Source organism: Tenrec ecaudatus, chromosome 12, assembly GCF_050624435.1.
Source record: "Tenrec ecaudatus isolate mTenEca1 chromosome 12, mTenEca1.hap1, whole genome shotgun sequence".
Taxonomy (NCBI): Eukaryota; Metazoa; Chordata; class Mammalia; order Afrosoricida; family Tenrecidae; genus Tenrec; species Tenrec ecaudatus.
Genome location: NC_134541.1, coordinates 77,767,968 through 77,782,547, shown reverse-complemented (window position 1 = coordinate 77,782,547; position 14,580 = coordinate 77,767,968). Strand labels below are relative to the sequence as shown.

General features: G+C 38.9%; 1 protein-coding gene across 1 annotated transcript in view; it reads left to right on the top strand.

Annotated features, from left to right (window-relative positions):
- Positions 1-14,580, top strand: part of WDFY4 (WDFY family member 4) — a 388,818-nt gene that overhangs the window by 120,654 nt on the left and 253,584 nt on the right. The window contains exons 18-20 of the mRNA XM_075527922.1: positions 558-736; positions 11,987-12,218; positions 13,922-14,064. Of these exons, the coding sequence (XP_075384037.1) occupies positions 558-736; positions 11,987-12,218; positions 13,922-14,064 (554 nt within the window). The remainder of the gene's footprint in view (positions 1-557; positions 737-11,986; positions 12,219-13,921; positions 14,065-14,580) is intronic.

Sequence of the window (14,580 nt, the reverse complement as noted above, 5' to 3'; positions counted from 1 at the left end):
CTGTTGTAGTCTGGGAGCTGTGTTTTCATTTTAGACAGCTTAAATCCTGGCCCTCAGCATGGCATCAGAGGCTTAGTTTACTAGAAACTCCGAGCTGTCCTGGCAGAATACTCAGACACGCGACTGGGGATCTTCTCTCTCTGGGAAACAGGCTGTGTGAGGAAGGTTTACAAAGGAACTATGACTTAGCCAGACCTGCGTGGCATTGGTGGCAGCGGTAGAATTCTTGCCTTCCATGTGTGAGGCCCAGGGTCTACTTTGGAAAGCTCAGTTACCACACGGAGCACAGTTGTACCCTAACACATATTAGGTTACCAGGAGTCAAAATAAGCTGAATGGCAATAAGTAAACTGAATGGCAATGGGGTCATATCAGTGAAAGATTGCTCTCATAATGATTGCTTTCAATTGTTATGAAATTATCAAAAAGGAGGAGGTTGGCAAAGTTGTAGGGGTGCAAACCTCAAGTTCATTAACCTGGGACACTCTTCCTGGAGCTTTCCGAGGTTGGTGCAGCGTCTGCAACATGTGAAGTCCGGTGCTTGCGCTCTCTTCCAGATGCGATGGAGCCTGAGGATGACGCTGAGCCCTCTGCAGGATGTCAGCTACAGGTCAAGTGTGGGCAGCTGCTGGCTTGTGGGCAATGGCATCATCTGGCTGTGGTGATCACCAAGGAGATGAAACGGAATTGCATTGTTTCCACTTACTTGGATGGACAGATAATTGGCTCAGCCAAGGTGAGAAGGTTCCCTGAGCTGAGCCTCATGATTTAGATGAGACTCCCTAATGTATCACTGCAGAGTGGTTGGCAGCTAACCCACTTTGGTAGCCTAGATACTTGACTCGGCTTGAGCAGTAAAAGGTCTCTTTAGAAATTGGGTCATGGAGAGGATGATCAGTTCAGAAAGGAAGGGGGAATAAAGGGCAAAAACCTGTAAGAATGTTAATTAAAAGAACAAAAACAAGAAAAAACCCTCCCAAAATGCAAAACAAAACAAATCAAATTTACTCTGAAGTTACCCCTGATTCATGGTGACTCCATATGTGTCACTTGAGAGCTGTGCTCCATACAGTTTTCAATAGCTGATTTTAAGAAGCACATTTCCATGTTTTTCTTTTGAGGCACTTCCAGGTTCACTCTAACTTCTAACCTTTTGTTTAACAGCTGAGGGTGTTAATGGTTTACACCATTCAAAGACCCCACACAGGAGAGTATAGAGAAGGTGTAATCAAAGACCCCATACAGGAGAGTAAAGAGAAGCTCTGTCTTCAGAGAAGACCTTGGCACCTTAATCCTACTAAGTGATGAGTTAGGAGGTGCTGACCTTGGAACTTTGGTTCCAGCCCACGTTTGGTTAACAGCTCAATGCATAATCAATTATGCTACCAGGGCTTCTAATATAAAGAGAGAGAGATTTATATAAAGAAAATGCTTTATCCAGTCTGGCTCATGTCTGTTGGTCAGATGTTAAGCTGGAGGCTCCTCCTAACTCATGTAGCTGTGGGAAAACTGATAAACTAGGAAGCAGGAAGATAAAGCAGGAAGACCATAGATTGGTGGGTGCATAGTTGGGTGAATCTGAGGTCAGTAAGTCAGATTTTTGACTGCAGATTCAAATCAATCCAGGTTAGACAATAGGTCAGATGGCTGCTGCTATTTCCCAGAGTCAACTGGCAATGTGAATGGCCATTGGCTCAAGACCAAAGAACTTGAGGTCATGAGCCAGATGCATGATCCATACCTGACAAGAAGCAGACAAGCTCTACATAGTGTATGTTTACAAAGGAAGTATGAAACACCACCGAGAAAACTTCATCAGGGTTATGACCTCAGAAAGGTCATTCTACTCTAATTTTCTTACAGCTATTTGACTATTAACAGCACATATCATTGTGGCATTAATTATATTGTGTTGGGTCACATCATGGGAGATTACTCAACCTCAACTGCCAAACCACTGAGAATCCCGGGTGAGCCAAGTTGACACAACTTAACTAGTACACATGCTTCCTTGTCTTTTCTCTGCTCAGGCCTAACACCAGAGTGGGTTCTCATTGCTCTTCCTTGACAGAATATGGTGGCATTTTGTCTTGTTTCAGAGAGTATGCAGATATTTTGTAAAACCGTTCATGTCCATTCACTTTGAGGGTCGCTAGTGTGTTCTATTGATGTCAATCCCTTTTTAAAAAACAGTTTATTGGCACTTCATGTACATATCATACAGTTCAATAGTTCAATCATATCAAATAAAGTAGTACAATCATTACCACAATCAATTTTAGAACATTTTCTCCTTCCTTGTACTCATTGCTATTCCTGTAATTATTTTTTTATTTGTGGCTGTAGCAAAAATATACACAGTAAAACATTATCCAATTCAACAACTTCTCCATGTATAATTAAGTGCCATTGATTGTACTCTTCGTGTTGTACAACCATTATTGATCTCCTTTTCCAAATATTCAACCACCACTAACGTAAACTCCATGCCCCCTAAGCAAAAACTGTTCCTCCTTCCCCCATGGTAACCGCTGGTCAAATTGGCTTCTTCTTTCGTTCTTTTTTTGTTTAGTAATTTTCTTCATATAATATTCACATATCATACACTTCCATAATAAAATCTCTTTTTAAAAGAGTTGTATATGCATCATCACAATAAATTTTAATGGTTCCTCCCCTCTCCCACATTCATTGTTTGCTCCCCCTTTCCCTCCCTCTCCCTGCCACCACCCTGTCTCCAATAAACCATTGTAAAATTTATTGTCCCTATGCATCTAATCTTTCTGTGCTTCCTAAACGTGGAGAGCTAACAGAAACAATAAAAAATAACAATACAAAACAAAGAAAAAATAAGCATTCTGGCTGTCCTTCTTCAAGAAATATTTTTTGTTCTTCTGGCACTCCATGGTACTTTCAATGTTCTTTGCCAGCACCTTCAATTCCAAAGGTAGCTAAGACTATGTCAGGCAGCTGGGAGGTTGTCAGGCAGCTGGGAGGTATGACAAAGAGATCAAGATAAAGATGCGCCAAGTCCCAAATCTGACACATTTGATTTTCCAGAATTATTTTAAGTTGGAAAAAGACCAGAAAGTAATAATTAAGAGAGATAGAATTAATGCACAAATCCATTGACAAGTGTAAAATAGGAGAAGGTGAGCTTATCCATTCTCGACCTATTGGACCCTATGTTTATATTTCTAGGGCAAGGTAAGTTCAACTGGCAAAGGTGAGATGCATTTTAGAATTGGATAAATGTATTTGAGAACAATTTCAAATAACATGTATTTGTAAATCAGCCTGAATTCATTGAGCAGATGCTTTGGGATTTGGGAAGAAGGAATCATGGTGGGTTGGAATGGTGGACAAGACAAAAGTCTTTGGGTAGATGGGAGAAGAGAGACTCCTTACTAGATAGAACTTGGTGGCTGAAATTTTTTGTTTGTGTTATTTGAACACCTACAGCTATCTTTAAAAATGATCTGATCTCTTTTAAAAATAGATATTTATATACATATTCATGTAAGAGTAGGTTAAAAATATTGCTGCAAGGATTCCAATTCATGCATACACAGGCTTATTGTAAAATCATATGCTTAAATCTGTCTCTGCAACCAGCGGATGCTATAGAAAAGTCCTCTTATTTGTCTTAATTTTATTATACTGCTTTAAAAATAAGTCTCATAAAAATAGTAGTTTCTGGGGGCATCTGCCAGGCCAATGAAATTCAAGGCAGAGAAATCAACTCAGAAGGTTATGCTGAGTTTGGAGAAGTGGGTTCCTATGGATAAATATTGATATGTTTTCTCAAAGAACAAAAGATGGTCACAGGAGCTTATTAGGATACAATTTTAAGAAAATTCTAAAGTGCGCAGGTTTTTAAAAGGCCAGGAAAATTGTGCCAAGGGCTTTTTACCGCATCTGTTTATTCATTAAGGGGTTCGAAGGCTTTCCTTACTGTTTCAGGGTTGTTTTTCAAAAAATCAAATAATGTTTAAAAGGAAGTAACTTGAGTTCCTTGAAGATCCCAAAATTGACACTTTGATGTGGTGTAAAATGAAGAATACAGAATTCTTTTGAGAAGGGTTAGAGGTGGACATACCACATTCACAAGTGTATAGACCTAGATGGAAGATATGTCAAGAACCAATGGCTTCACCTTTCGATATTTTTGTTTAATAAAAGTTTCTATGATTTTGTAGCAATACCTTTGGACCTTATATATTGATTTTATAGTCATTATAAAATATCAAGAGTTTTGTTTTACTTGGATCCCCAATCAGCCCTCATAGAAGCAGTTGTCAAGAAATTGAGTGCTGTTTAAGTCTGCTGCAAAAAGACCTCATTCAATTGTTAAAAGGCAAAGCTAATGCTTTGATGCCTCATTTGTGCCTGACCTAAGCCGGAGTGTTTTCAATCACCTCATATTCTTGTGAAAGCTCGACAGTGACGAAGGCAGACTGAAGAAGCATAGATGCATTTAAATGATCATTTGGGCATAGAATATTGAATGCAGCATGGACTTCAAATACACCAAGGACTTCCAGATGAATGATTAAATCTGCCTTAGACGTAGTACAGCAAGAGTCCGGCCTAGAAGCAAGGATAGCAGGACTTGGTCTCGTGTAGGCAGAATAGTATCGGGAGGTGCTAGAGCTTGGAGAAGAACCTCCTGCTTGGTGCTGTAGAAAATGAATAGGAGGAAGGCCTTTGGTAAGATGGATTGACAAAATAGCTGCAAATATGGGCTAAACATCAAAGATTGTGAGGATTTTGTAGTACTGGGCAGTATTTCCTTCCGTCTACATAGGATTCCTGTGACTAACTATCAACCAGACCATAAAACTCACACAAGTACATTTTGAAATCACTAGTAGAGAGAAGCTCCACATAAGGCTCTGAGGGGCTACTTCCTCCAAAGGGAAGTCAACTCCTTCTTTGTTATCTATTCTTAGTCTTAAAACTTCCCAGAAGCCTGCCTCCTTTGGGTGACCTTGGTGACATTCCAGCCTCACAATAACACAGAAGGCACCATGGTACAACAAACTGATGGATTAGAAACAGCTCCATGGAAGATGAGTACAGCAACAAAGAAAAGAGATAAAGTGAGAGATGGCTGCAATCTTCATGGTCAGCAGTTCAAAACCAGAAGCTCTGTCAGAGAAAGACTGGGCTTCTCCTTCTGTAAATAGCTACAGTCTCAGAATCCCACCAGGGATCACGTTGAGTCAGCATTGACTTGATTGCAGTGTGTTTGGTTTGGTTTGGTCCCTAGCATCCTAGTTTGTAACTTCTTTGTTCAGTTTTTTTACTATTTGAAAAATTAGTTTTGGCCTCATTGTAAGAAAGTTTGGTGGCCTGCATGGTTCATTTGTTGCTAGTTGTCAAGTTGGCTCCAACGCATGTCAACTTTATGGAGTAGAACGACTTTGCACCACTTACATGTAGTAGAACTACTATTGGAAAAGAGAGAAATTAAGCCAGATTGTCCATCTTCCTTGCATTTTATCATGGTTTGTAGTTTTTCTTTTCAGGTTTTTCTCCATTTAAAAAATTAGTTTTGTTGTTAGTTGTTGTCATGTTGGCTCCACCTCATATTTACCATAGGAACTAAATGTTAGCTGGTCCTCAGTCACCATCTTTGCTATGGTTGAATCCGTTGCTGTGCCTGCCACGTCAATCCATCTCATGGAAACTCCACTCTTTTTCATTAGCTGCATAGACTTCATCAAGCACAGTGACCTTTTCTAGGGAGTAGTCTTTCTTGATGACTTGTCCAAAGTCAATGAGTCAAAGCCCAAGGAATATTTAATGTCCTTTTCCAGCACAACAATCCTAATTTATAATTTTTTCTGACTTTACCTTTCATTGTTCAGCTATCATATGAAAAGACTGAGAAACCTTTTGGGGGGTTAGGCAACAAAGCGACATCTTTGTTCTTTTAAACTTTAAAAAGATATTTTATCACAGATTTTCCCAATGATATTATTTTATTTCTTGACTACTGTGCCATGGACATTGTTGGTCTCACCAGAATGACGTTTTTGACAACTTTGTTGTCATAAATCCACTTACTACATTTTATTTAAAAGTTATTTTTATCCACAAAGGCTTTGTAATACAATTTTAAATCCATTAATCATTTTGTCTTTTATTAATACTTTAATTTTTGAGTGAACTGTAGATTCACATGCAACTGTATAGCTTAATACAAAGAGATTGCATGTGCTTTTTACCTAGTGTCTCACAGGAGTAACATGTTATAAAACTATAGAACAATATTACAACCAGGACATTAAATTTGATGGAATCTGACATTTTTCAGTTTTTGGTTCTCATTTGTATTTGTGTATACTATTTATACAATTTTATCACATATATAGTTTTGTGTATCCACCAGCAGTCAAGGTACAGGGCATTTCTGTCACTACAAGGACACATATTGCACTTTTATAACCATACCACCTCCCATCACACCTCCTCTCCCCTAGCCCAAAACCTAGCCCTGGAAATTCCTAATCTACCATTTTGTCATGTCAGGAATGTTATATAAATAGAATTGTACCTCTTTTAGGGCTGGTGTTTTTCCTTTCAGTTTATTCTCTGGAGATTTCATCCAAATTGTTGCAAGTATCAATAGTTCTGTTTTTTGTTCCTGACTACTTTCCCATGGTGAAGGAACCCTGGCGGCACCATGGCGAAGCACCCAGCGACTAAATGAACACTCAGTGGTTTGAACTCACCAACTGCTTCATGGGAGAAAAGCCTAGTTGTCTTCTCATATAAAGATTGTAGTTTAGGAAACTCTCTGGGGTAGTTCTACTCTGTCTGAGAGGGTCACCATGCATTGTAATAGACTTGACACACAACATTCCATTGATAAACTACTGTTTGTTTAATTCTTCACCAATTGAAGGACATCTGGGCTGTTTCCAGTGTTGGACTATATAATAAAGGCCCAAATAAACATTTGGGTACTAGTTTTTGTATAAATTTAAGGTTGCCTTTTTTTTTGGAATGTGCAAAAATAGAAATACTAGATTGTTCCTGTGCTTTTGAAATTGCATGTTTAGTTTTTTTTAAATTGGCAATTTATCTTTCTAAAATATTTGTTAGTATTTTAAATTCATACCAGCAATAGATACATAATCCAGTTTCTTTGTATTAATTGTTCTCATTATTTTTATATCAGCCATTCAGATAAGTGTGTAGTGATAAACTGTGGTTTTAATTTGCATTTTCCTAATGGCTAATGATATTTAACATCTTCTTGTGCTTATTTGTATATCCTCTTTATTTGTATATCCTCTTTAGTGAAAGACCTCTTGGTGTCTTTTGTCAATAGTCTTTAAAAAAAACTTTTTACCTATTGAGTTTTAAAGGTTCATATGTATTTTACATATAAATCTTTGTTGAATGTATGGATTCCACGTAATGTAGCTATGGCTTGTGCTCATTCCAAAGGAAGGTGATCCAACAGAATGCTCAAATTATAGAATATATCATTGGTGCACATACAAGCACAATTTTGAAGATCATCCAACAATGGTGGCAATAGTACATTGACAGGGAATTGTCAGAAGTTAAGGCTGCATTCAGAATAGGATGTGGAAAAACGGATATCATTGTTAATGTCAGATGGATCTTGGCTCAAAGCAGAGACTACCAGGAAGGTGTTTACTTGTGTTTCATTGTTGTGCTACTTACATAATCTGTCGTCAATTTGAGACTTAAAGAGTGAAGGTATGGAGTTTAGCCTGTCAATTCGGTCATAGCTTGATTGTCTCATGTGGAGTCACCACGGAGATAAATAGCTTGATGGAGACGGGGCACAAATGCTAACTCCCAGCGAGATGTCCCTTCTGACAAGACACATGGAGCTATGCTAGATCCCTGGGAGAGAGCGGAGCCACATGGAGACCCAAAACCCCTTTCAGCATTGAGATGCTAATACACAAGACTGGATACACAAGACTTTTCACTCTGGCCTGTGATCTTCCTGCATTTGGCATAATTGCATGGCTGTGTGAGTCTAAAGAGGAATTCATGGGTTAGTATTGGGCATATGGGTTAATATTGGACTTATGGGCATGATCTGGACTAGGCTTGGATGTTTTCTTAGTGTACAATTACTCCCTATATAAAGCTCTTTCTTACACACATATGAGTGCCTATGAATTTATTTTTGCAGTCAACCCAGACTGCTACAATTATACAAAGGCATTTGACTGGACCATGATAAATGATGGAATTCTATAACACTTCCTTGTGCTCATTTAGAACTTGTACTCAGGTCAAGAGGCAGTTGTGGAGACAGAACAAGGGAATATTCCATGGTTTAAAACCAGGGAAAATGTGCACCAGAGTTGCATCCTCTCACCATAGTTGATCAATCTGTGTGCTGAGAAAATCAGCAGAGAAGCTGGACTAGATGAAGAAGAGAACAGCATCAGGATTGAAGGAAGGCTTATTAGCAACCTGTGGTCTGCAGATGGCACAACCTTACTGAAAGTGTGGAAGACTTGAAGTACTTGCTGATGAAGATGAAGGATTGTAGCCTTCAGTATTAATTACAAGTCAAGGTGAAGAAGAACCAAATCTTCACAGCTGGACCAATAGGTAACATCATGATCAATAGAGAAAAGTTTGAAGTTGTCAAGGATTTTGTCTTAATTGGATCCACCACCAATGTTCATGGAAACAGCAGTCAAGATATCAAAAGATGTATTAGGTAAATCTGCTGCATAAGAACTCTTTAGAGGATTGAAGATCAAGGATGCTACTTGAGGATTAAGGTGCACCTCACCCAAGCCATGGTATTCTCCATTGCCTCATATGCATGTGAAAGTTGGACATTGTGTGATGAAGAAAGCTGATGGTGCCCGGCTATCAAAAGAGATAGTGTCTGGGGTCTTAAAGGCTTGAAGGTGAACAAGCGGCCATCTAGCTCAGAAGCAAAAAAGCCCACATGGAAGAAGCACACCGGCCAGTGCGATCACAAGGTGCCAAGGTACCAGGTATAAGGCATCATGCAAAAAAAAAAGATTTAAGTGTGTGTATGTATGTGTATATGTGTGTATATGTATATATGTATATGTATATATATACCATATTAAATGAAGGGGGAAGTGCAGAGTGGAGACCCAAGGCCCAAGTGTCGGCCAATGGAGATCCCCTCATAGAGGCGTTTAGGAGAGGAGATGGGTTAATTAGGGTGCGAGGTAGTACCGATGAAGAACACAGCTTTCCCCCAGATCCTGGATGCTTCCTCCCCCCAACTACCATGATCCGAATTCTACCTTGCAGGGCTGGATAGGACAGAGGCTGTACACTGGTACATATGAGGGCTGGAGGTACAGGGAATCCAGGGTGGATGATACCTTCAGGACCAAGGGTGTGAGGGACGATGCTGGGAGAGTGGAGGGTGAGTGGGTTGGAAAGGGGGAACTGATTACAAGGATCCACATGTGACCTCTTCCCTGGGAGAGGGACAGCAGAGAAGGGGGGAAGGGAGACTCCGGATAGGGCAAGATATGACAAAATAGCGATGTATAAATTACCAAGGGCACATGAGGGAGAGGGGAATGGGGAGGGAGGGGGAAAAAAAAGAGGACCTGATGCAAGGGGCTTAAGTGGAGAACAAATGCTTTGAGAATGATTGGGGCAGGGAATGTATGGATGTGCTTTATACAATTGATGTATGTATATGTATGGATGGTGATAAGAGTTGTATGAGTCCCTAATAAAATGTAAAAAAAGAAAAGAGGAGAAAAAAAAAGAAAGTTGGACATTGAATATGGAAGACTGTAGAAAAATCAATGTATTACAATTATGCTGGAAAAGAATATCAAAAGTACCATGGACTGCTAAAAGGACAAACAGGTCTGTTTTAGAAGAAAGGCCAGACTGTTCATTAGAGTTAAGGATGGCAAGATTTCATCTTACATATGTGAACATGTTAGGAGAGACCAGACCCTGAAGAACATCATGTCTGGTCAAGTGTGAGACCTTCAAGGAGAGGATGGACACAGTGGCTGCATCCATGGGCTCAGGCATAGGAACAATTGGAGGATGGTGCAGGCCTATCTAGCTTTTCGTGTGTGTGTCTAGGGTGGCTAGTTGTTGAAGCATATTTAGTAGGACCAAAGAACAATAGAAACAAGTAATCTAGCCTTCAGCTCCCCCCCTGTCCCCCCCACCTCCACCACCTCCCTTCCTCGTTGCAGAGAAACAATTTTAGTTTTGATAATGTCTACTTAATCCACTCTTTTATGATTTGCTTAGCTCTGGGTCATGACAAATTTCCCCTAAAAGTTTTCTAGTTTTATATTTGTTTCTAATAAATTATCAGTTAGGTTTTATATGAGGCATATGTTTAGGTCAAATTCAGTTTTTTTGATCTATGTTTCAATCTCTTTTCCTATACCAATATCTATAGATTTGTTATGAGTCAACAGTGGTTCAATAACAACTAAGAACATTAACACCAATACCACACTATCATCCTACTTTAACTGTACAATCAGTATCATGGACTTTATTTCATTCTTCTTTTTCAGAGTTATTTTCAGTATTCTTGAGATTGTATTTACATATAAATTTTAGAATTAGCTTGTCTGTGTCTATGAACATACAAGGGAGTACCCAAATGCACCCCACCCCCCGGATTTTTATGTCAAAGCTATGTAATTTTTTTTTAACGAAACAGCCTTATCACCTTCAAAGTACTCTCCATTACAACTTACTACATTTATCAAATCTTCTATTCCATTTTTGGAAACATTTTTCAAACTTATCTGGATGACTGACAGCACCTCCCTCGTGCTTTCTTTACCTCTTCTGCATCGTCAAATCGCTGTCCTTTCACATCCCTCTTAACTCAAGGAAGCACCGAGAAGTGGAGCTAGGGAGAGCAATGTCAGCCGGATAAGGTGCGTGAGGCAAGAGAAGCATGCTGTGCATTAAGATGGCTGTTTGAACAAGTGATTGTCACGGTGGCAAAACCAGTCCCCCATCTGTCTGCCACAAATCAGGCCTTTTTTGTGGCATACTGTTTTGCAATCTTTTCTGAGCCTCAAAATAGAAAACCTGATTAACATCTCTGACCTGGTGGAACAAATTCAAATGTCGACATTTTTGTCTGGGAAGTTGACAGATGTCCAGAATGAGGTTTGTCGTCAAATGTAATTCTGGTTTTGGGGGGTACCCCCTTGTACTATTTAAAGATTGTAAAGAGGTTTGATGGGTTTGCTCTACGTTTATGCATCAATTTTGGAAGTTTCTATCTTAACAATATTGCTATCTTAATAATATTACATCTTGTAATCTATAAATACTGTACATCTGTCAATATATAGGGACTCTGATTTCTTTCATCATTATTTTACAAATTTCAGTATATAGATCGTCCACATATTTTGTGAAGTATGTTATTTTCTTTGCAGCTATTATAAATTATATTGTTTTCAGTTCTTGTGCCCCTTGTTAGTATATAGAAGTGATTTTTAATTGCTTTTCTTGTAACCTATGATCTTATTGAATTCATTTATGAATCCTAGGAGTATACTTTTTGTTTTTCATAGATTTCTTATGATATTCTATGTAGTCAATTAGGTTCTTTCAAATGTAGGTAGTTTTATTTCTTCATTTGCTTTAGGTCTGTAATTATTTTTATCACATAAAATTTTATTGAGGTGCTCATACTGCACACTTAAGTTCTCAGCAGAGTGGGGCAAAAATCAGGCAAATTTTCTTACCTCTTAAATTTCTTAAGTCACAATATCAGTTTTTTTATCCTACAAGCCTTTTATAAGCTATTTTGCCAAGTACTCTGTACCTTTGAAAATGACTTGTTTTACTCACTAACTTAATTGTTAGACAAAATCAGTTCTTACACTGAGAGGAGAATTAGGTATGTCATGTTACAACAGTAAGTATTTATTTGATTCATCCTGAGGTTAAGCATTGCCCATTCTTTTAATTTTAACAGATGTTATACATTCAGGCCTTACCGGGACCTTTCCTTTCAATGGATCCATCTTCATTTGTGGATGTGTATGGATATATTGCTACTCCTCGAGTTTGGAAGCAAAAATCATCATTGCTCTGGCGCCTTGGCCCAACATATTTCTTCGAAGAAGCCATATCAGTGGAATCTCTGGAAATTATTAACAAACTTGGCCCAAGATACTGTGGTAATTTCCAAGCCATTCAGACCCAAGGTATGGAATGTATGGATTTATAATGTTCTTGCTGATATTATTTTTCATTGAATTTGTAGTTATTTATAGTGTATTTATAAAGAATAAACTCAGTACAGGTCAGTCATTAAAGGAGACCTCTGTAATTGGATTATTATATATTTACAACTCAAAAAAAAACACAGAAAAGGAAATATCTTTAGGCTCTAACTCCAAAGTACCTAATGGAAGAGGGTGGGTGAATAATCCCATTAGCAAAGCAAGAGAGAACAGAATAAGATAAATAAGTTGCATTTCTTTTCATGAAGAAGCTTTTTAACTAAAGTATGCTGTTGTCTTCAATTATTAAACAGGCAGACAAAACATCTACATTTTCATTATTGATTGCTGACTGTTCAAATAGGGAGCATTGCTCTTTGAGCTATGTCAAGTCAAGGGTCAGCTACCTTTGGAGGAGAATGATAAATGAATCAATGTAGGCAGCCTTGGCCTTGGTGATGGGAGATTGAGTACTGTTGAATGTTTTCCTTGGACTTCATTTCCTGTGGAAAGTGGCATGAACCAAAACACTGTTCTACAAAAATCCCAGGGGTAGAATTCTTGCCTTTCAGCTGAGAGAACTGAGTTTATTTTCTGGCCTATTCATCTAATACACAACCACTATCCATCTGCCAGAGGAGGAATTCCTGTTACTGTGATGCTGAAGGGTATTTTCAATTGCCGCATATGCTTGTGAACATTGAATAAGGAAGACCGAAGAAGAGTTGATGCATTTGTATTATGGTGCTGGTGAAGAATAGTTAAAGTATCCGAATATTCCTTAGAAGTGAGAATGGTGAGACTGTTTCACGTACTTTGGACATGATATCAGAAATAACTAGTCTTTGGAAAAAGAAATTGTGCGTGGCAACATAGAAGGGCAGTGAAAAACAGGAAGACCTCCAGTGAGACGGATTGACACAGAGGCTCCAATTGAACAATTGTGAGGATGGCCCAGAGACTAGGCCATGTTTCATTCTGTTGCTGTTTATGTGGTCACTGTGGGTCGTAACTAACTTGAGAGCATTCAATAGCAACAACAATGAGACCAACTAGGCTTCAGTTGTGCTTCTAGACGAACATGTACTAGGAAGAAAAATGCCTAGTTGTCTATTTACAAAAGTCAGGCAATGCAAACCCAATGGCCTGACCTACAGCCAATCATGGGGATGACACAAGATCAGGCTATTTTGTTCTGTTGTCTATGCGGTCTCCATGAGTCTAAGTGACTTAACAACCACTTTCCCCCGTATGTTTTAAATATTGATGTAATGCTCTGTAGTAGCAGGTGTCCTCTTGTTAACTGGGGGACAGCTCATGGAAAATCTTAGCCTTCAGGCCAGCTTATCGCCTTTTCACCAGCTTGCTTTCTTGCCACTTAGCCTTTTGGTTTGGAGAGGGCCATTATTTTATTTATAGATACTTTATGCTCACATAATACCGCACGGGACCACCTATATTTTATAGTAAGGGCAATATGTTAGATTTCCCTACAGTTTTTTTTCTGTCTAAAAAGTATAGGAGGGAGTATACAGCGTACTAATACCCTCTCTCAATACAACTAAAACTTTAACTAATATCGCTATCTTCCTGTGGAACAATAGTGCTTACTCTTGAGAGGATTGGTTTCCTTCTTGGTAAGATGAGACGACAAGTATGTAAACGTGGCAGGTGTGTTGTTTCAGGAGAGGACGCTGGTGAAGTTATGCCTCTCGTTGCGGAGGAGAGGGTTTCCTTTGGACTTCATGTGGCCAGCTCCTTCACCACCAGTGTGGCGGAAATAAGACACACTTACAACGAAGTGGACAGCCGCCTGATAGCCAAAGAGGTACAGCCTTCATGTTTTATGTGCTGCTCCGCTTTTTGCTACTCAGTCTCCCGACTGGCTTCAGCTTTCCCTGCTTGCACATGTACAGGTGGGTTCACATAAACATCTCCCCAACTGCATTTGTTAAAACATCCGTATGTCTCTCCACCATTTGCATCTCCCAAGACTAAACCTTTGGTTTGTAGGCACTCCAAGGAGAAAACAGGTGGTCTTCATGACAGAGCAAGAACAAATGGAATATTTTATAAGCCTTTTATAGCCTGAGAACACTATCAAGCTTCCCTTTCCCTGGGTGCTACTAACTGTTTTTATTTTTGTTTTTAAAGAACAGTAAACTGTAAAGCAGCAAGTGGATGCATTGTAGAAAATAACGCTATGTGATTTATTATTTCCTTTTTATTTATTCATTTATTTTTTACATAAAAATCCCTTCCGCTGAGTGCTGGTAAATTTGGGCTAATTTGTTTACATTATCTTCTACTTTTTGGATAAAATTATACCTCCCTTTACTGAAGA